The 21,889-nt window shown below is 39.4% G+C and overlaps 1 protein-coding gene across 1 annotated transcript in view; it reads right to left on the reverse strand.

Annotated features, from left to right (window-relative positions):
• The window catches only part of HSPBAP1 (HSPB1 associated protein 1), a 38,982-nt gene that overhangs the window by 13,745 nt on the left and 3,348 nt on the right, over positions 1-21,889 (reverse strand). Inside the window, exons 2-4 of the mRNA XM_054381248.1 lie at positions 11,873-12,058; positions 6,094-6,278; positions 1,094-1,230 (exon numbers count right to left, since the gene is read on the reverse strand). Of these exons, the coding sequence (XP_054237223.1) occupies positions 1,094-1,230; positions 6,094-6,278; positions 11,873-12,058 (508 nt within the window). The remainder of the gene's footprint in view (positions 1-1,093; positions 1,231-6,093; positions 6,279-11,872; positions 12,059-21,889) is intronic.

Genomic DNA, 21,889 nt, shown 5'->3' on the forward strand with positions numbered 1-21,889 from the left:
GCTGAGCAACATGGTTTAGGAGTGAGCTGGCAGGGCTTGGTTAACAGTTGAACTTGATCTTAAAGGTCTCTTCCACGCAAAATCATTCTATAATTACTGTACTTACTTAGTATACACAATATTTATCCTTAGTAGATATCCAGACATGCAAGTCTCATGGTTTTCAATGACATTTCTGGGTCTAAATACATTTAAATGTCTGAACTCCAATACATAACATTTACTGATGTGATCTGGAGTCTACAGGACTGGCTGCAGCAAAAATGAGTGCCTTAAAGCCAGTCAGCCTGTGGCACTGGCCAATACAGAAGCCAGAATGCCTGTCTCCCAATCCTGCACTTTAATCTTAAGACCACCCTAATTTTACTGATCCAAAAATGTCAGAGTAATTAATCACATTAATAACCCACTGGCAAATTGTTCCTTCCACTATACACTATCAAACCTAAAAAACACATGCAATTTGTTTTGTTACTCTAGCAAAAATAGATATCAAAAAAACTCCCTGATGCAAATAAACAAGAAAAGAAGGGGAAGAAGAAAAAAAAAGACAGCATGTAAACAGGCAGAAAGATACAGCACCAAAGGTGCATGCTCCAAAATTAGTTTAGAGCCTCAAGTGTCCCTTTCAACTTTGCTCACAGCTGGTTGCTCCCAACCTGATGTTCCCATTTTAAATTATTGCTAGCAGGCTATTAGAGGCTCTTGCACAGAGAATGTCACAGAAGTCTAAAGTAGTTTATTTCTATTCTGTTTCTAGTCTTTTTATTTTTAACTCTTTATCTCCTCATTCCAAATTCTTGAATTCATAACTGCTAGAAAGATTAAAATTTTTATTATTGAACCACGTAACTCATAGATCATGATAGATCTTCTCAGGCAGAAGAAAGAAGATTCTGTTACTTCTGTGCCCCAAACTCCAGTCCTCTGAAGTTCTGCTATTCCCTCTAGAACGGTTCTGAAGCTCTTCAGTCACTGACAGCTCAGAAAACAAAACTAACTGGGGCCTAGAGTTAATACTCAGGAGTCTAAAGGTAACTTTATAGCGCAGTGTAACTTCTGTAATTTTTTTATGTATATGCACACTTGTTACCTTCCTTGTACTTGCAACACTAAGTTGCAGCCATAGGAGTCCAAATGGCAGGGGGTGTTTGCTCCTTCAGCACCAATCCACAGTGTGCTCTCTTTTCCACTTCTCCCAGGAAAACCGAAGTCAGACCATCTTATATCCTACAGCAATGAAAAGGTTATATCTGTAAGCTGTTGCACTGATTCGTGCTCTACCTTCCGTTCCCTGTGTCTCTTCTCCCTCTACTGCTCAGTCACTCTTTACTTCTTGGTGGGGTTCCTGCATGCACAGCCTCTGTCCCTTCCTCCAGAATTTTCCTCTCTAGCAGCATTTCTTCTGTTGACTTTCTTCTTTCCTTGTCTGATGTCACAGCTTCCCAGATCTCTGTCTCCATGTATCATCTCAGTTTCTCCTATCACCCCAGTTACCTGCTTGCTTTATAGAAGGACTGTCCAGCTAGCCACACACAACTTCTTTGCAAACACTCTTTTTTTTCCATTCTCCACTTTTAATCATCCACCCAAGCTGAGGATTGTTTTTAGAAAAAAAATCTGATATATGGCATCTAAAAAAACAATGAAAGGAAGGAAGAAAAAATCCCTATTCCCTTTTGAAAACAATTTGATAACCCATGTACCTTGTACCAGTACATAAAAGGTAGGGCTACCAGCAGGATGGAAGCTCCCTTTTCACAAAGAGTCACATGGAAAGGACAAGGGGTAATGGGTACAAGTTACTCCCAGGGAGATTCCAATTGGACTGCAGAATAAAATTTGTCACCATGAGAACAGTTAAACACTGCAATAATTTCCCAAGGGAAGTAGCAGATTCCCCTACATTGGATAGTTCTAAGACTCAGCTTGACATGATACTGGCCCATCTCATTTAAACTACACTATTACCTAGAAAGGTTGGATCAGATGATTCTTGGGGTCCTCTCCAACCTGGCATTCTGTGATTCCTATGTGGTATACTTGCTTTCTATTTGCTCCTGCCTCAGCTTTCTCCTTGTATTCTGGAAATGCAGAATTCATCCTATCTCTTTTCCAGTGGTATGCTGTTCTTTTAAAGTTTCTTTTTATTTAATGGACAAATTATTCTCCTGCCTTTGCAACTGTGGAGGCAGTGAACTTAAAACAACTTGATTATATGGTGCAAAAGGGCAGAACAGGTAGGTATGTGATATGAATATGATCCTGGAGCTTTCCTCTTCACTGGTGCTCCTACAAGCAACCATTTGGGGATGACAGCTGGAATGAGGGACAGCGAGGTATCTTTCAGATAGTTCAAGGGTTTTGCAGGATGGCTCTGCATAGCATGGATAAAGCTTTCCCATGTTTCTGTAGCTTGCCATGCCACCTGCAGGGCCTGATCATTTGTTACTGGAAAGCAGTTGAAGTATACTGGCCAGAGATACTGGTGCCTTTTGGCTGGAGCCCCAGAATGAGCATTAGGAAACAGATTCAGTTCTTGGCTTCCTGATGGTCTCAGGCAAATCACTTCATCTCTAGGCTTTATCCCTCCCATCTTGCAAAGGAAGATAAGGGCATTTGTTCTCTTTCAGTAAAGCATGTTGCGGTCATCCACATCACCCAACTTTAGGAACCTAATTCGAGCTTGGCTCCTGCTCTTGTCAAAACACTCTCAATGATGCCTTGGAAAAGCCTCTCTCTTTTCACTGTCTCTAAAGGGAAAATGGGAGTCTAGCTTCCTCATTTAAGTATGTAAGCTAGCTGCTTGCAGACAGGTGGATGCCTACCCTTTTTTTAAGATCTAGGGATGAGGAAAACTACAGCTAGACATTATTATAAGGATGACTTCACCATGACTGTATCAGGAAACCCTCACAATGAGTGATAGCCTTCCCAAAAATTAGGTGTTGCTAAAGATTTTGAATTTCAGAGCTATTGATTTTAAAGATATCATTAAAAAAAAAAAAGCAGAAGTGTAATATAAACATTTGTCAAAGACAGCAAAAAATCAAAAGGAAAAAGTTGCTCCTATAGATTTCAGCAGCCATAAAATTTAAAATCCAATACAACTATCTCAGTGACAAAGTTAAGCATAACTCCATCTCTGCACTTTAATCTCACACCTAAATAGTTTTTGTATTTTGTTACAATTTAAGTGGAAAGAAGGCACACATAATCAATATTAGATTTAAAAGAACTTTTTGAGGATGCTGCAGCTGTAGTAAATAGTTGAAGTGATTATGGGCAAAATAGTTTTTAACCAACGAACTGAAAAGGAACTGGTAGGATTACTGAAATCTTGTCACAGTGGGTTCCTTATCTACAATAAAAAGCCACAGCAAGAAGAAATGCACTAAAAGGTGTTCCAACCATAACAGATGGCACATTACTTGTGAATTATATTTATTTCATTTGCTGCTTATAATGAAGTTAGTCTGTACCCGTATGTCACTTTAAAAGGTCTCATTTCTATTTAAACTTCATGCATATATCTTGCTTCTGATTTATATCTCAAATTCTGCAATGAAATATCAACTGAACAAAAAAATGTAAGATGCTAGATACTGCTCATAGATTAGAATAATGGAATCATTACCTTAGCCCACACAACTGTAAATGATAAACAGTGCAATCTAAATTTCAAACAACTTCTAAATGGCCCTATTAATCACTATAAATAATAGTGCAGTTGGCCTTCTTTTCCCCTTCAAATCACCTTATGTAAATCTAAATAAAATCTAAAAAGAAAAAATGGGGTTATCATCAAATTCACACAGGAATGGGAGAGAATCTCGACAAAGAACTCTTTTGGCTGGTATAAATTGTGTAGCAGTGTTTCAAAAGCCATATGAGTCTGGAACTGATGACTGCATTTCACTCTCATGCCTGTGAAACTGGCAGATGACATACACCATATTTGCTTACATAACACCATTGATTTTTGTCTTCCCAGATTCTGCTTTAAGAAAAAAAATCCCCAGCATAACCATTACGTGTGTCTATTCTAAAACTGCAGGACAATCTGTTGCTTCTTAGAGGTCAGGTGATGAGGTTGTGGTGTGGCACCTGCATAGAAATGCAATTCCTGGATCCTCAATTTTGTTCTTGAATGGGGGCAAAAGGAAGAAGCAGGTAGGAAAATGGTTATTTCCATCAAGGGTGTTTTTATTGTCTGAATAAAGCAGCAGGCTATTCAGGTCTTCTGAGCTGCTATTATCTTGTGCCACAAAGGACAGGAAAATGCTCCTTGTTGAAGCATCCAGTGAGAAGACCAAGGCAGGACCACAGATACAGGAAGGCACTCAAAAGGCCTGGGGAAGCCTGAAACACCCTTGGAGCTCCCAGCTGAGTTCAAATAACATGACCCAGCATCAGAATCATGCTGCCCAAGTTTATGTGAGCCTTGTGTTTCAGTGAGCTTAGGAAGAGACAGAGGAAGGTCAGATGGTCTCTGTGCTCAAACCTTACCTCCTGACCCCCCGAACAACAGGAAGGGAGACAGTCTGAAAAAAGCTGAGCAGTGAAAAATTCTAATTTTACTGGTATAAAAGAATAAAACACATAAAAAGAGCATGGGAAATGCTTTCTGAGGAAATAATGAATTTGAGAGGGCTTATCAGTTCCCACTGTCATCCCAGTGATACAGTGTTTGCAGGGAGTTATGATTCTATCTTCACATTTGAAGGCACAGAAATGAATCAGGTTTCATTTACCATTCTTTCTTTGTATCTTTTGAAAAAAATACACCTTTTGTACAGCTGTCCTTAATTTTGCCCTCTTACAATTTCCAAGGAGAAGCAGCAGGAATATAGATGAACCAGTACATTGAAATGTAGGGAGGTTCTCCTCCCCCTCGACTGTGCTGGTGAGGCCCCACCTGGGGTATTGTGTCCGAGACACAAGACAGGGATCTGATGCAAAAAGTACAACAGAGTGCCACAGAGATCATTAGGGGCCTGGAGCATCTCTTCTATGAGAAGGGCTGAGAGATCTGAGGCTCTTTAGCCTGGAAACAGAAGACAGAGGGGATCTTATCAATGCATATAAATATCTAAAGGATGGAGGTCAAGAGGATGGGGGTGGGGTCTTTTCAGTGCTCACTGACAGGACAAGGGGCAACAGGTGCAAACTTGAACACAGGAGGTTTCACTTAAACATAAGGAAAAACTGTGATGGTGACAGAGCACTAAAACAGGCTGCCCAGAGAGGTTATGCAGTTTTCTTCTCTAGAGACTTTTCAAAACCTGCCTGGACATGTTCCTGTGCAACTTGATCCAGATGACCCTGCTTTAGCAGGGGAGTTGGAGTAGATGATCTCCAGATAGTCCTGCTATTAAATGATTTTGGGACCCCATGAAATAGCAGATAAACATGAAGAAACTAAAAGAAAATACCCAGTAGGTGTCCTGATACCTGGTTACTTCATGCATTTCACTGCCTGCACCAACAAGATAGAATAATACTGCAGACTCAGAATCTCTCCTTCTCACTAACAATCTAAATATATTAAGGGAAGGAAAAGTCTACTTGAGAAAACGAGCTCTAAGGCAAAACATGGAGATGCCATCCATGCCATCAAAGCCTCTCTTTTGAGTGGAGCTGTTAATTAACTATTCAGGCACCCAAGATGGATCTGGGGCAGCAGCAAATTTGCAATATGACAGGCCTGCTGTCTGTCATCTCCACATCCTATTCCCACCTCATTTCCATACCTTCAACAGAGGTGCAGAGGAGGTGTTCAGCTGCAGAGGTCACACACACATAACTCTGCACCCCAAGCCTGCAAAGTCACAAAATGATGCTGGGCTAAATGTAGAGAGGAGTGCTGCCAACCTAGCAGTTCTTTTTGCCACTTGTGGTGGTGTTTTAAGCATAAAAAGGGGACTCGGCATTGGTACTACTTCTCCATTAGCTTGAGAGCCAATAGCTTTTATTTCCAAATTTAAAAATAAATAGCCAAAGAAGCAGGAAGGGAATAGCAGTAGATGCTTCAGAAGATTCACTAGTAAATCACAATGATTAAACTAGGAAGAGGTAATTGCAGTATTTTACCTGGAAAAACTCTGGCTTGTCTTCAAATATCCTGGCGATGTATTTGTAGTCAGCATAAGCCCAGTATTTGGAGTACTCATAACAACTGAACGGTCCAGAGAGACAAGAAGGCTGCCCACAACTCCAAGCCAAAAACTCTTTAAGTGTAGCCTTCACGTAGCTACACCTGGTTTCAAACTGGGGAACTAGAGCAACAAAGGAAAAGCCAAACATTACATGAGTATTGAGCAAAGAAACAGCAAAAATAATATCTAGTTTCCCCTCTCACCTAGAGTTAAATGCAACATGAGATATGAAGTGAGACTAGGTGGCTCAACTCTGGTCAATAAAATGGTTCTCATCACCTAACTCATAATTAAAGTCTGAGACTATTGCTTTTTCATTAAGGTTTAAGTGAATGGCTGTTACCTTGAACTTGCTGTGAGGGAAAAGCACACCAATAGTTACTGTCGTTCATGTGCAAGACACCTTGCAGCACAGTAACTCAATAATACACCCAAGTTCCCTAAACAACTGAGGACCTGTCCTTTGCTTCATCTCTCTTCTTAAGTGTGAGCTGCAAATGTGCACACAAGTTCATTTTGTCTCCATGGATTTACATGTAGGCTGACATCTCCATCTTTCCCTTTCCTTAAAGTAGTAACCAAATCAGCACATTAATGTGTAGGAAACAAATTATGGAGCCACATGTGTGCCAATGATCCATCTAAAATGCTGTGTGTCCTTATGCTTTTGTCAGTCCCAGGTGAAAAATATTGCAGTGTTCCTTGGCAGACACAAAAAGTATTTACCAGCAGTGGTTTGTTCCTGCCATGCTTTGGTCAGGCTGACTGATAGAGCTTTTCAGCTCAAGGTCAGGTCACTTGGAAGGCCTACAAGTTATCTTACATCACAGTATACTTCAATTGTGGTTAACCAGAGATCTTCATTTCCCACAGCTGCTAATTGTGCAGGATTCAAAGAGACTTTAAAAAAAAAACAAAAACTTTTAACTACTATCAGGAAAAAATTACTGCACTTTGCATGAACAACAGTGACAGAGCCGCAGTTTAACCTTGTGTAACTTGCAGAGAGCTGCTCAGAAATGGGATCCTGTTGTGCAGCAGCAGCTCTTCATTCTTTAGTGCTCTCATTTTGTTACTGCAGCAATTCCAACAGAGTCTCACACGTTTGTTCCTGTTCCCTTTGGGTGGGAGTTTTTACAAACCTTTACCTTTATCATTTTGCCATTTTCCATTGCAGTAGCCTAAGTAGTGGTTTTCCTTCTCCTCACTATCGAATTCATTAACTAAAAATGTCAAATAAGCTCTGCTACTCAGCAATCCCTAAACTGGGTCTTTGCAGTACAAGGGCTCCCAAGAACTGCATACAAAACACATAAATCAACTGAAATAACCCCAAATCCCTGTATCTGATTTCCTGTGTTGCAGTCCAGTGCCCTTCCTGAGACCCAGGCACTAACGCAATGCACATCATTTTAGTGAATGATGGTCTGATATTAGTTAAAAGATATAAGATAAATTTGATAAAAGATATAAGCACTACTGAAGGTGGCTCAAGATCTGTATTATTTTGGTGAGAAAAAAGAGTGCTTAGGACACTGCCTATTTTCCAAGATAACTCAGGAGCATGTGTTTTAAATGCAAGAAATAGGCTCTTTCTACCTCACAGCATATTTGACTCTGAGCTTCATTTAAAAAATCCAACTATGAAAGGCAAGACTATCTTCTAGGATACAATCTCCCCAGGGCAAGGATCTTGGTTCAATTTATAACTTGTTCAGCACCAAGGTGTGGGGCTCATGGAAAAATAAATGGTAATAAAAAAAATGTATTTGGGCAATCTAAACAGATTGCTTAGATTTGTAGGCTGCAGCAAGGGTGAAAACGTTAGCAGCAGGCAGCTGAAAGCAAGAACACAATTATCCAGTTTTCTAACACTTAATGATTAAAAAATGAAGGTGTGTTGTAATTGATAAATTGTAGATTAAACCATGTAAGTCCAAAGTAAGCAACCAGTGCTGTCTGGCCATGGTATCTGAATGCATGCCAGTTCTCTCTCTCCACCTAATGCCACAGATCGAACCTGGAGGGATTGAAACTGGAGAGGGAAGCAGTGCTTTCAAGGAACCAGCTCCCCTTCTTAGTTAATGTCTGATCCTGACAGGCACCAAATTCTATTCTACTCAGAAAAACAGTGTTTACTAAGGGAAATGTTGAAAAAATGGGTAACAGTCTTAGAAAATACCCCAAAGTGCCAGCAAAAAATGCAAGTGGAATGTCTCCTTCATTTCTTTAAACTTAAAAGAAAACCAAATGTCTATTCACAGCTGACAGGGAAATTAAAATTACTTAAATAATCCAAGCAAGGAACAGCCATGTAATACTATAACAAAACACAGGCATACTCACAAACAACAAAAAATAAAATGGCCATCCCCATCCAGCTCCAATAATCACTTCAAATCTCAGCTTTGTGCGACATTTACTCAGTGCAGGGCATTTGTGCTGCATTTTCAGCCTCCTGTTCAGCTGTTGAGTCTATAGCCACCTTTGCAGTCCTTCTCTATATCAAATGTCAGAGGCTTGAATTTTTTTATTGTCTTTAGTGGTAAAACCTCTTGGGCAGAAGTCCAGGTTGCAGCCCTTTTCTATCCAACTGTGTGTCTGACAGCATCAGCTCTATCCAGCATCTCTAAGAGAAATTTCCTCCAGAGATCTTGTGGCTTGTAACTGATCAGCATGACAACCTCTTGCTCTTTCTAGCTTCTTCAGAGTAAAGTCATTGTTTATTCATTTTACTATATAACAAGAGAAAATGCTCAAAATGAGGAATGTCTGCATACAGCAGTCCATTTTGTGTAAGCTTGCTTCTTCCTTTGTAATTGCTGGTGTCCTCCAGGTAGCCATCAGACAGACAGATTATATTGCTGAATTTTCCCTGCCAGAAACTCAACTTCTGCAGCTGCTACCCACCCTTTAACTCACCTCAGAAAAATAAATCTTTTAGTGTGACTGGAACTAGATGGGTAGGGATTTCCTGATTAATAGCATCTTCATTGTTCTTGTAATGAACGCTGGTGCTCTCTCTGGAGGCATCTTATCTCTGTCAATGCTTAATCCTCTGATTGTATTTTTTCCCCTTATGGGCAGATACTGTTTAACTTGTGTAGTCAGACAGAATACCATCAAACACAAACTTAGGTAAGCACAAGTAACTCACACAAGTAATACTGCTACCTCCCACGTTTTCCATGTTTCAAATGTGCCTTCCACATCCATATGCCTCGAGAACTTCTAAACAAGTGAGTAAAGCAAATATAAAATCCAACTAACTCCCACAAAGTTTCCACTTCTTTAAGTTAAGGAATTTTCAGTTTAGGAATCCAGGCTGCAGATGTGGCACTCAAGATGAGAAGTCAGAGGTTTCAAATAATTTTGAATCTTCCCAGATGAGCCTTGTGTCTTAATCTCTGAAACTCTAAACCAGCCACTTCACAGTGACATCAAAAAACACCTATAAGCAGGAGACCTCTTTCTTTCTTGTACATGTGTGGACATGGAACTTTGGGATGTGTTTTAATGGACATGGTGGTGATAGGTCAGTAGTTGGACTTGATGATCTTAGAGGTTTTTTCCAACCAAAACAATTCTATTATTCTGTGACTGTGACTCAGTGGCAGAAGTGGTCCTGTCTAGTCTTAAGGAAATTCATCTATAGTAAACATGGGAGGAGTATCAGAGAAATCAATACAATTTTAGTTGTTTTCTCCTATTGCTTTCTCTAACCACATCACCGCCTCTGTTTCATCTGGGAAAGCTAGCATGAGCAATGATATGAAAGAGAGGCCCTCGCTGAAAAACAATGTTAAGCACGCAAGAGTGCTATCCACCATCTTCCAAATGACAGCAGCACATGAAATGTATTACATTATTTCAGGCTGTGAGATGGCATGGCTAATGACTTCACTAATATATCCTTACAATGCAAATTTTTTATAGCATCATAGGTCTCATTCAGTTACAATATAACCCCTGAAGGCTCTACCCATCTTCTTGAAGACATTTCTAGCTCACATTAGCATAAAATGGAGGTTCCTGGAGACAAACTGATTGCTGCCTAGGGATTGATGCCTTCAGGAAAAAAGCAAAATACAAATAGATGCAACTTCAAGATACACATTCCAATTCGATTCCATTCTATATCCCCAGTGACAACAAGTTATTAAGTGACTCTTATCTACTTAGTTGCTAGCATGAGTCCACCATTTAGCTGCATAACACTCCATCACTTCCATCAGAAGATTTCCCAGTTATAACGCCTACTAATTAATGGAGACTAGGATCAAAACTATCCTTTTACCTGGTAAGTCTGAGACATATTAACAAGGTATCAAGGAAAATGTCTTCATCATTGGCAATGGGGTGCATTTTACATGTAATGCAACAACTGGCTGATACCTCACTGAACTACTGAAGTATTGCTGTGAAGATGTGTACCAGCATATTAATTCTGTACTTCAGTCATCCCATCTGGAGAAAGTGAATAAACATCTGTTTTCCCAAAAAGCAGCATAGGAATCACTAATCCATGCTGGTAAAATGGTTTGAAATCCTATAATGCCAAGCATTTTCCCTCTAACGCTCCTTTCTGTTTCATCACTTCTCTTTCAAGAACTGAACATGAAATAATATGGTCAGGATGCTGTGAAGAAAGCAAATTTTGACACAGTGTTATTAAGTAAGATAATGTGATGTAATCCTACCACTTCCATAAGAACTGGCAGACCTTTATCTGGAGTCTCTGTGCAGACTCTACATTCAAGGAAAAAGGTAGTCCAAATGAAGAAGTACAAAGTACAGAAAGGATAGCTAAGTGGGGGTCTAAAAAACATGACTTACACTGAATATTTTTTAAGAACTGGGTTTGTCTGGTCTGGTTGAAAAAAAAAGATGGAAGGGAGACAAGTTATTTTAGGCAACAGGGAGAAAGTACACAGCAAAATGCATTTTCCTGTGTGGTTGGGAGGGGAAAGGAGGTACAGGGTATGAATAAAGCAATGCATAACCTCTAAGGCAGCAAGCAAATTGCCACCTTGGAGTATGTTTCCTGCATCTTCCCTCCCTACTATGAAGCTCTATCTGTCCATGGATAGACTATAACCAGTACTGTGTGGCTACAGACAAAATTAAGTTGTACTTAAAATCAAGTGCATAAAACTGCCTTTCTCCCATGGCGTGTTCCTAGATGTCTGAGTGAATCTGGAGGGTTAGAGATGAAATTATTGTACTGGCATGAAGTGATATTCTTAATGCTTTGTAGATGCTTTCAATAGCATCTTTCATCACAGGACATTAAAGTACTGAAAGACACCACAGTCTTATAAAACCTCTGGAAGAAGGTGAGAATCATCACCATTTTACAGATAAAAACACCAATCTGGATTAGTTAGCTAGTTAAATGCACTCAGGTTTGTGGATATGGAAGCTTAGCTCACATGAACCACCGAATGGTGTAGAGGACTGGGACCAAACACACACACTGCAAAGCAAGAAAAGAACACTGAGACACTTGATCTTAGGTGTCTGGTGTTACTCACCAAACTTCCTACCAAGAATAAACATGTAAGAGAGTTCCACTGTTGGTCAAACCCCATGTCCTAAAAACAATGCCTGCAGTGAAAAGCAATACATCTGAAGAGTGGTAACAGAGAGGCAGAGAACTGCAGAACCTATAAGTGAGAGTTGTGGCATGTAATGCCTGTGCACTTCAGTCTCACCTAAATCCACTGTCTTCAGACCTAGCCTAAACTGGATTGTCTTTCCATCCAACACCTCAGAAAGGTATTCTGCATTCCAGTGCAGGGCTGGCCAGTCACCAGCCATGTTACAGAAGACTGCAGGTTGCTGTAGAGCCATCACAAGTTCCTTGGCTTTCTCAGGAGTAAATGGTTTTACATCTTCACCTATATAAAATAAAAAACAGCTGTAGAGAGGTGATTTATGATACATGAAGTGTTACTTACCACATCCCACAGCATAGGAAGCATTAAGAACTAACACCTCCTTTGTTTATGGAGTTGCTTTATCACATTTTAAGATTTTTTTTTAAAGTAATTTCTACTGAAAACACTGAAAGAACCTTCCTACATTACATTAAAGTTTAAAGCAGTACATTAGCACACAAAATGTGAAAAAAAAGAATTAAAAAAACAGGCATGTGCTTAGAATTTTCACTTGAAGCTCAGGCAATAAAACACTGTAGCCAAACTGTTTAGAATTAGGCTAACAATAAAAACCCCTTACAAATAATGTCCAGAATTTATAGAACATAAATTTTATGAGTAAGTATTCCTGCATGGCATTCTTTCCAAGATGCATAGTAAATTGTCAGAGATAGCAAACCAGGTTCCTGTGCATTTTATTTAAACCAACAAACATCAGCATTACAAAACCAGCAGGTATCTTTTGAGTGCTTAGAACTTCTTTTAATCCTTTCATTCATTCTAGAATTTTAGAAATAGAAAATTGTGCCAGTCGAAGAAGTAAACTAACTCAGGATTTCCATTTACTCCTTTGCTCTTTAGAGATTTACTTGCCCCACTGAAACTGTCAAGCTGAAATGCTGGCAACCTTGAATAAACTCAGCACTTACAGAACAACTTCTCTTTAGGGACATATTGAGAAAGAAAATCTGATTTAAACAAAACAAAACAAACTCAACCCAAAGCGTAACAGCTTTACAGAGCTGGAGCACTGGACTATAACTTTGGATCATAAAAAAAAATCTATTCATTATTTTAACCTCTACTGAATTTAACTCATCCAGAATTTTCATCTGTATCATGATTAAGATTCAACATACTGAATCGATTCGTATGGTTCCCCATGATTCCTAACAGCTCATTTAAAACAAACCAACCAATTCCATCACACTATTTAGGAGTCAAATTCTGATCTGGTATGCATGATGGGTTAAAAAATACAGAACTGGAAATTTCCTTTACTGTTGGTTGCCTCTTGCTCCTTCCCATGTGTGGGTGGCAGGACAGGTAGTGGAGAAACAGCCAGTCTCACACTGGGTAGCCTTTGGTGCCAGCTGGGAGAAACACAAAAGACAACCCACTGGGAACAAGGTTAGTGAGGAAGGTTCTACAGACTTATGTCAAACAGAACAGTTTAAAATAAATCTATTAATGTTAAGTGTGAATGGTGGGGACAAGAGGAGCCCTTGCAGGCAGTATGCCATACTTCTTTGGCATCTTTTGTGACTCTCTCTTCTTTGGACAGGGTTTATACCCCATTATAGGTACTTATCAGTTGTCTAAATTAAGCTGCTGTCTTCACACAAACTCAGTAGAAATTATCACAGCTGGATTCTCCCATGGACCCCCAGGAAAACCAAATGCTTCTGTCTTTCTCTCATGAAAACTCTACCTGGAAGCATCAAAACTAAAGACCCCCAGTATTTTACCTTCAAGGAAGATAAATTTTCAAATGGCTTCTCTTACTTAAGGCAGAGGACAGGAGGGAGTTTGGGGTTTGGTTTGTTTCCCATACTTCCTCTTGTACACAGAGCAACACTCGACAGGATGGCGTTGCTGTGACTCAGAGGTATCTACGACACTTGGCCTCCAGTCTCGCGCTCTAGCAACTTGCACAACCAGGACATAAGGAGGCCTCGCAGGGACCGTATGCCTTACTGTATGGTCTTCCCTGCCCCTGGAAGGAGGCTCTTGGGGTTCCTGAGCAACAGGTTAGGATACCTAGATGAAGACAGTACAGAGAAGGCAGAAAGGCCATTTGCAGACATTAACAGCACATGCTGGTGTGCAGCTACCAGGAGCTGGCTGTAAGCAAGGCTAAACATTAAAGCACAGCTCGTGATGCTGTTCAAAGACTAAGGCAAGACTTGGACCTGATCTGAACACTCCCAGAGGGTTTATAAAAGATCTTTTGTCTTTGACCAGTGCAATTATAATATGCAAAAGCAGCTTTCATGATGCAGGCACTGGCTGCTTACATACCTTTCAGATTTTCCAACTCATTAAAATTAAATTATTCCTGCTTAAGCTAAGTTTATGGCTATATGGCTGCTTTTTGACTATTCAATTGTATTTAAGGGCAGTATATTTAATTATTTTAGAGGACGTAAATCCAAAGAAATGCAAAAAACTGGTGGCACTTTTTGGAGGATTTTGTAAAACTTTTTTTTTTTTTCATTGAATAAGCTTCAGGTTTATCCTGCAACTTCAGGCAACAGCTGGGATGTGCTATGAAAGCAGAAATTTTACTGAGACACAGGAAGGCTCATTGAAGCCAGCTGTTGATTGATTCTGTATGGCTTTCTAATGTGATTTCCACATGCATATTGTTCTTCTAAAAGGTGTGGCTTTAACCACAGTGAATATACAGTGGGAAGCTCAGAGCTCAAGCTACTGGGAGAGTTTGTATCAATGCCAAACAAAAAAACACCCCACAATTAGATTAAATAGCCTCCCTACTGAATGTTGGCTGGAAGATTTTTGTCATGTCACCATGCTTCATTCAGTTGTAAACCTATTTCCCTATAAAATTTAGAAACAATGAAAGAGGACAGGCTTGGGAAAGATGCTAAGTACTATCTTCAAACAGTATAGATAAGGACATACAATACATCTGATACAATCAACAGTGAAGTCTGAAACATTTCAGAAAATTTAAAGCATTAGATAAATGAACATAAACAGTTTTTTGCAAAGACAAATGGGGATTCTTGCTGATTTTGTGCAAAGAATCTTTTATGTATTCCTTGGTGAGAACAGCAGTCAGCTAAATGTAATTATTTCCCCATAATACTTGTCATGAATATCTAAATGGCTGTTAGAAAAAAAAGCACATAATAAAAGGTAAGCATCATATAGTATATCAAGTAGATATTATGATAATTTGGAGAACTGAAGATATCTCATGAAAGAGAGATTAGCAGAAAATATTTGTAATAATCTTAGTTATTGTTATCATAGCCTCACAAAGACCTCACAATCTGGGCTCTTGCTTCTCAGTATTCCCTAACCTGAAATTGATGGTAACTGATTCCTAGGCAAAACCTGAGGTTGTATAGCACATGTAAGGGCATACAGTTTGGACACAGCTGTATGTAAGTAAAAGGTATATAAATAAAATGTGTTGCAAAGAAACAAAATGTCCACAGCATATCTTAGGCATCTAGATATCAAATTCCTAGGGGATGTTAGGTTGCAGAAGAAAAATGCATATTCCCTTTGAACAGAAAAGCTCTGTTGGAGTCTTCATTTTCTCAGTTGTACTCTGATCCAAAAGAGAAAAGGAATACCTTAAATTAGTTCTTTCTATCAGGCTCAACAAATGATGTGGTCTCACAGTACAAAAGGAAAAAGGAATAATTTATCTATACAAGGCATGTATAGAATTCAACCAGGAACTGAAAAACCAAACCAAGTTTTAGCTCAAGTTTTGTAATTGTGACAGTTTACATAATTGGTGAAAAATGTAAGTGTTCCTTTAGAAAGGTAACATATTGCAAATAGAGACAGTGTGAGCTTGCAGCCCAGAAGGTCAATCACATCCTTGGCTGCGTCAAGGCCAGCAGATCCAGAGAGGTGATTCTACCACTTTGCTCTGGTGAGACCGCACCTGGAGTCCTGTGTACAGGTCTGGAGCCCTCAATATAGGAAGGACACGGACCTGATGCAGAGTGTCCAGAGAAGGGCCATGAAAAAGATCAGGGGGTTGGAGCACCTCTGCTACCAGGACAGGCTGAGGGAGCTGGGGTTGTACAGCCTGGAGAAGAAGAGGCTCCAGGGAGATCTAATAGCAGCCTTCCAGTACCTGAGGGGGGCCTACAGGAAGGATGGGGAGAGACTGTTTACAGGGGCCTATGGTGACAGGAGGAGGGACAATGGCTTCAAACTAGAGAAGGGCAGAGTTAGATTGGATATCAGGAAGAAGCTCTTCACTATGAGGGTGGTGGAACACTGGAACAGGTTGCACAGGGAGGTGGTTGAGGGCCCTTCCCTGGAGATATTCAAGGTGAGGCTCCTATGGCCCTGAGCAGCCTGGTCTAGTTGGGGATGTCCCTGCTGACTGTGGGGAGGTCGGACTGGATGACCTTTGGAGGTCCTTCCAGCCTGGACCATTCATTCTATGATTCTATGATCTTCCAATTAAAAAAACCCAAAGCTCTCCAGTAGTCTTTCCATGAAGCTTTGTCAAGTATGAAGATTCATCCAGACTCAGCACTGAGGACTGGTAAAAGAAAAGCCATGAATTGGCTAAGTACTTTCCAGCAGATTTTGTGCTTCTAAGAGAGAAAATAATTTAATGTTACTGACTAACATTTTTTCTGAATAACTGAGTGGGGTTTGGGAATAAAGAGTTTAGCACAGCAGGCAGTCTGACAAAAAGTGGACTCGATCAAAGTTATTCAGAAGTTAAATGTACTGTCATTAAAAAGCTAAATGTACTGTCATTCATTTAAAATAATTTAGCAAATTAGAAGAGTTCATTAGTGCATAGTAGTTGGCTTCTGCCAAAACACCCTGCTGTTCAAATATGAGACTTAATTGAGAGGTATTAAAATTATTTTCTAAAAGAGGGAGTACAAGGAAATCCTGGTAACATATTTGGTATAAGCATCATCAAATTGCTTTTCTTGCATATCTGTAATGCTTCATTATCCTCATTTATTAAAAATATTTTTTTAAAAAAGTTAAAAGAAAAATTAGGTATTTTGAATACATGAACACAGAGCAGCCAGGTCACTCAAAATATCAACTAATTAACCATCCAACAGCCAGGAGTGGGAAAATAGAAGGTGTGGGGGAGGATGGTGAAACTCCCCAAACCAAAGAGAAGTGACTTGGTTTGGAGGTCAGACTTAATGATTCCACAGTACATTAACTCTGTAAATTAAAAAGCAGCTTTAAATAATTTGCATGTGATTACAGCGTTATGCACTATAATCAGCCTAACCTGAGCAAACAGAGTGCATCTAAATATACGTGAGTAGTTTCCAGGACATACTGCATGAACATCTAGGTATTATTTCCTGACCAGTTATTGCTGTTACTATTATTTTTGACTCCAGGAATGTCAATACCACAGATGCAGCATAGCTGAGGGGCATCTAGATTTGCATAGATATTTTGGTTACTGAAGGATAGTTAGCAGTTGCATGGAGACTCTCAGGATAGACTAGTCTGCACTGGTAGAACCGGCACCTGAAGCTTACGTTAGCAGACTGAAGTCAGCACACTCTTGTCCTCCATATCCGCTACTGTGGAAGGAAGGCATCAAAAGCAGAGGCCAAAAGAGGAATTTGTATTTGCGCTCACTTTCCAGTCCTCCTGTGGCAGGGCTGAGCATCTTACAGTATTTCTTACAGTTTTTTCTTACAGTAAGTCTGAGTGTCTCAAGACATGAAGTAAGGTAAGCACATGGGCTAAGCCCTCAAACCTCAAACTGTCCTTCTGATAATGAAAAGGAAATAGCTGCCAGACTTCTTAGGGGTGGAGCAAAAGGCTGAGCCTGGGAAGGACTTCCCACCCCTGCTCTAAATGACAGCACATCATCTCACATATACATTAACGAAATTCATTCCTCAATTCCCTAGGGCTCTTCCTAGAAAGCTCTTCTTGAACCCCTGGCCAGCTCCTGCCTGTTGTCTCTTCTCCTCCCACCCTGTAGTGCACTTTTAGAAAGCAGTCATGTCAGTTTTCAGCTAACTGGATATTGAATGAGCTCAGCTCTTCTGGTCCCTTCTAGCAGAAGAAATACTTTCACTGCTTGTTCTTTACAGCTCCTGCCTGTACCTTCTCCATTTGAAACATCCCCTCCCAATTCCCTAAACCCACAAAAATTAGGAAATGTACAACTAATAGAAATCGTACTAAATGAATCTCCAATGACTTTTGTATGCTTCTTATTGGCAAAATTTCTGAAAGCAAAGTGAAAACAATGAAACTGAAGCACTTGCCAGATAACTGGCATTTCATTTTCTTTTGAAGGAAAAGACTAATCTTTGACCAAAACCTTCCATCAGGATATAAATATGTTTCTCCAAAGGAGAGACCAGTCTTCCTTAAGTTAGGATGCTAAGATTCCACCTTTCTGCCTGTTTGGAGTGTAAATGACATCCACCTGCTGCTGAGGAAATTTAGCAGCAAAACTACTTCTTCCCAATACTCCACTGGCACTGATACCCATTTCACACATTTACTAATAGATGGGCGATATAATGCAAAATTTAATATAACATTAAGATTGAAGGTAAGAGGACTGGCACATCTGAAACTAGCATCTATATTTCTAAGAACAAAAGAATATATGTTGAAAGTAAAGTTTATGACTATTTCTTTTTTCCAATCTCTGTTACTAGTTAATATGAATGCACTATGCTTAAAGTGATAAATGCATTGTGTAAAATTCCCTGTCAGATACTGTAACCATTTATAACTTTGTTGTTGTCCTATCCTGCAAACTTGACTGCCAAGAACTTCAAAATGACATCAATGAAAGAGTCTAAATGTTCTAAAATACACATTTCCCCATAATCAATAGTATTCTAAAAATAGGGGAGGTTCCCACAAGCTGTAGTCAATACAACTGAGCATTTTGAATTTGATCTACACGAGGGTTACGATGGAAGTACACATGACCACAAATGATACATAGGCCACAAATGATGAGTCAGAGATAGAATTGTCAGAATGAAATTATGTTTTGAAGGAATACATAAAGTATTTTTTAATTACATAAATTATTGAGTTGAAAGAAACCAGAGAGACTCACTATGTGAACTTCAAGAACAGTTTATGAAACAGACAATAAGCAATCTGAACCACTAGGACATTAAGTGCAGGAGGCACCAACCCTGGAAGCATTCAAAGCCAGGTTGGATGGGGCGTTGAGCAGCCTGGTCTAGCAGGTGTCCCTGCCCATGACAGGGGGTTTAGAACTAGATGATCTTTAAGGTCCCCTCCAACCCAAATGATTCTATGACGACTCAGAGAAAGCAATTATTATAGGAATATTAAACAAAAAGCATGGTCATTACTCCATCTGTTTACATAATTCCATTTCTTTCAGCTTGAGTAGAACAAGCAGAAGTGAGCTTAACCTTTGTTTCAAGCTGCTGTTTGTCTTTATAAAGACTCTCATGCAGCAACACGAAATTTCTCTGAAAAGCTGTTAGCAATGTATGTTTTGAATCTTGGAGTTCATGTAAAAAAATTTAAATCTTTCTTTGCCGTAATATAGAGCTAAGGATACATTCAGCTTAATGCAGCTCACCAAATGTGAACTACCAAGCTCTTATCAACTTAATTTTTCAACCTTAATATTTCATTAATATTAGTTCTGTCTTTTAATATAAACATGAAACATAAAAACAAAACTCTGTTTTTAATGAAAAAAGCACAACCTTGTTACATAGAAGCTTATCCTTCACAACTCTATAATACAAAAAACTGCTGCTAGTGGTGTCAACATATCTTTACCATCTTCCCTCCAGAGATTTTCTCCTTCTTTTCTTTTTTAAGTAACAACTGCCTGCAAAGTTTCTTTATCTGTAAACACCAAGAGCTAAATATCAGAAAAGATCAAGGACTCTGTAGGCCCACATCTGCAGTCTGATCTGCATGAACTCTTGTTCTAATCAGCTGCACCTGCTTTTCTGGGGACTGAAGATGACCTTTAATTTTAGAAGAAGCATGGCTGCTTTGAATTTTGGGAGCTTTCTGCAATATGCAAAATTTACCAAAAATCAGCATTTGTCAACCTGTTAGTATATCTGGAAAACTCCTTTCAGTAGAGGAGTTTCAATATTGTCAGATTCCTTTTAAACATTACTGTTACTGTGTCAACCACTGACTAATTCAATATTAGTATGAGAGGCAACAATGTCTTCTGTATCCAGTCTTCAAAACCACATAGTGCTTAGAAATTTAAGATATCCCCCTGAACATTAGCAAAACAATAAAATTGCAAAGGTTGAAGTTGCACTTTTATAGCAAGACATCCAAACTGCTTTACCATTGCTCTGGTTGAAATGATCTAATAGAAATCAAAACCTTGTGCTATCATATCTACTCCCAAGAATCTCATTGTGTCTGCGATCACAAAGCATAGAATAATCTCATCTTAAATCTTATATACCCCAGTTCATAGAAGCACAGACACAGAAATAATCGATTTAGCCTCTTCTTTCTACACAGAATACATGAGAGTCATATTTCCAAACAGAGAAACAACATTTTGTAATATTATGTCTTCAATACAGATCTGAACCCAAACACATGCACAATCAGGTCTTTAGAAGGCTCCTAAGGAGAGCACACATCACACCTGTGGTACATCAGCCAAGTGTGACCAGCCAGACCAATAGATACAAATTCCCCAAGGCCTACCATTGTTAATTGTATCACAACAACAATTTACTCCTCGCTGCTTTGATGTTAAGACAGTAGAACAATTACAAAGTTTGATCAAAAATGAGGAAGAGAGATACAATGGACAGACCAATACCAGAGCAACATGACTAGCTTTACTTGCTGGCACCAGAGTCAGATCTACACTGAGCCAGTCCTAGATCAAGAAGACAGGTGGAGATTTTCACCCTGTATTTCCCACTCATACATAACATTCTCACGTGGCTCAGTTCACTTCCATCATTCTCAGGTTTTCAGGAAGGTAGGAAACCACCAGTCTTTGAAACTGGATTTCCATAATACAACTTTGGGATGCAAAATACTCTGCTGATGTTGTGTGCAGTTACTTGCACGTCCTACCCCTGAATAACATGAAAGAACACAAAAACCATGATCTGCTGAGTTTGCAGGTTCAACATGATGTCCCTAAAATACCTAGAATACTGATCCTGAAGGCTAAGTGAGGTAGGAAAGTAGTCACCAAAATGAGCTTGGATGAAAGGCATGCAGCTTCCACCTTCTGCTTGAAGATACAATCATTCCCAGTGTTCATTGTCAAGCTGGTGACAAAAGGCAGAACAAGCAGAAATGGGAGTACAAGATTCAAATGTACTCAAAGCCCAAGACAGATGTGACTTCTGCATACTCCTTTTGAGAGCTACAGTAAAGAATCAACAGTGTGCTCAACAGTGAAGCTGGTAAGATATTTTTCATTGGCCAACCAAAAAGATGGACTCCACAAGAAAAAGGAGCAATCCCATATCTCCCTAAAGGACCTCGCAACAGGCTCTGGCTCGCCACAAACTTAGAATCATCTCCACTACAATGGTCACTTTGCAATGTAGATATACACAGCCTGCAATCAAAGAGGTATGAAAGAATGCCCACTGGATAGCACTGATATTTGAATTTCAGAATAAAACTGTTTGGGTTTCATAAGCTGAAAACATACATTTTTGTTTGTTGTTAGTAGAAAAAAAAAGAGAAGGACTGTAAAACCTTTTTCCTTTTGAAGGAAATCATTGTATGATGTTAGAGCTGGAATCACAGAATCACAGAATCAGTAAGGTTGGAAAAGACCTCAAGCATCATCAAAGTCCAACCTGTCACCCAAGACCTCATGACCACTAAACCATGTCACCAAGTGCCACGTCCAATCCTCTCTTGAAGTCCACTTACCTCTCAATAAAAAGAAAAGTGAGAAAAGATGATGAAAGGTACAGAATGCATGATTGAAGATGCTCAAATCAAGGCCAAACCAGAGCAGATCCTGAATATCCTGTTCCTAAGTAACTAAAAAGAAAGGAATAACAAGACTTGATGAGAGAAGAATAAGATTTGCCTACACCT

This window comes from Indicator indicator, chromosome 5 (assembly GCF_027791375.1).
Source record: "Indicator indicator isolate 239-I01 chromosome 5, UM_Iind_1.1, whole genome shotgun sequence".
In the NCBI taxonomy this organism is placed as follows: Eukaryota; Metazoa; Chordata; class Aves; order Piciformes; family Indicatoridae; genus Indicator; species Indicator indicator.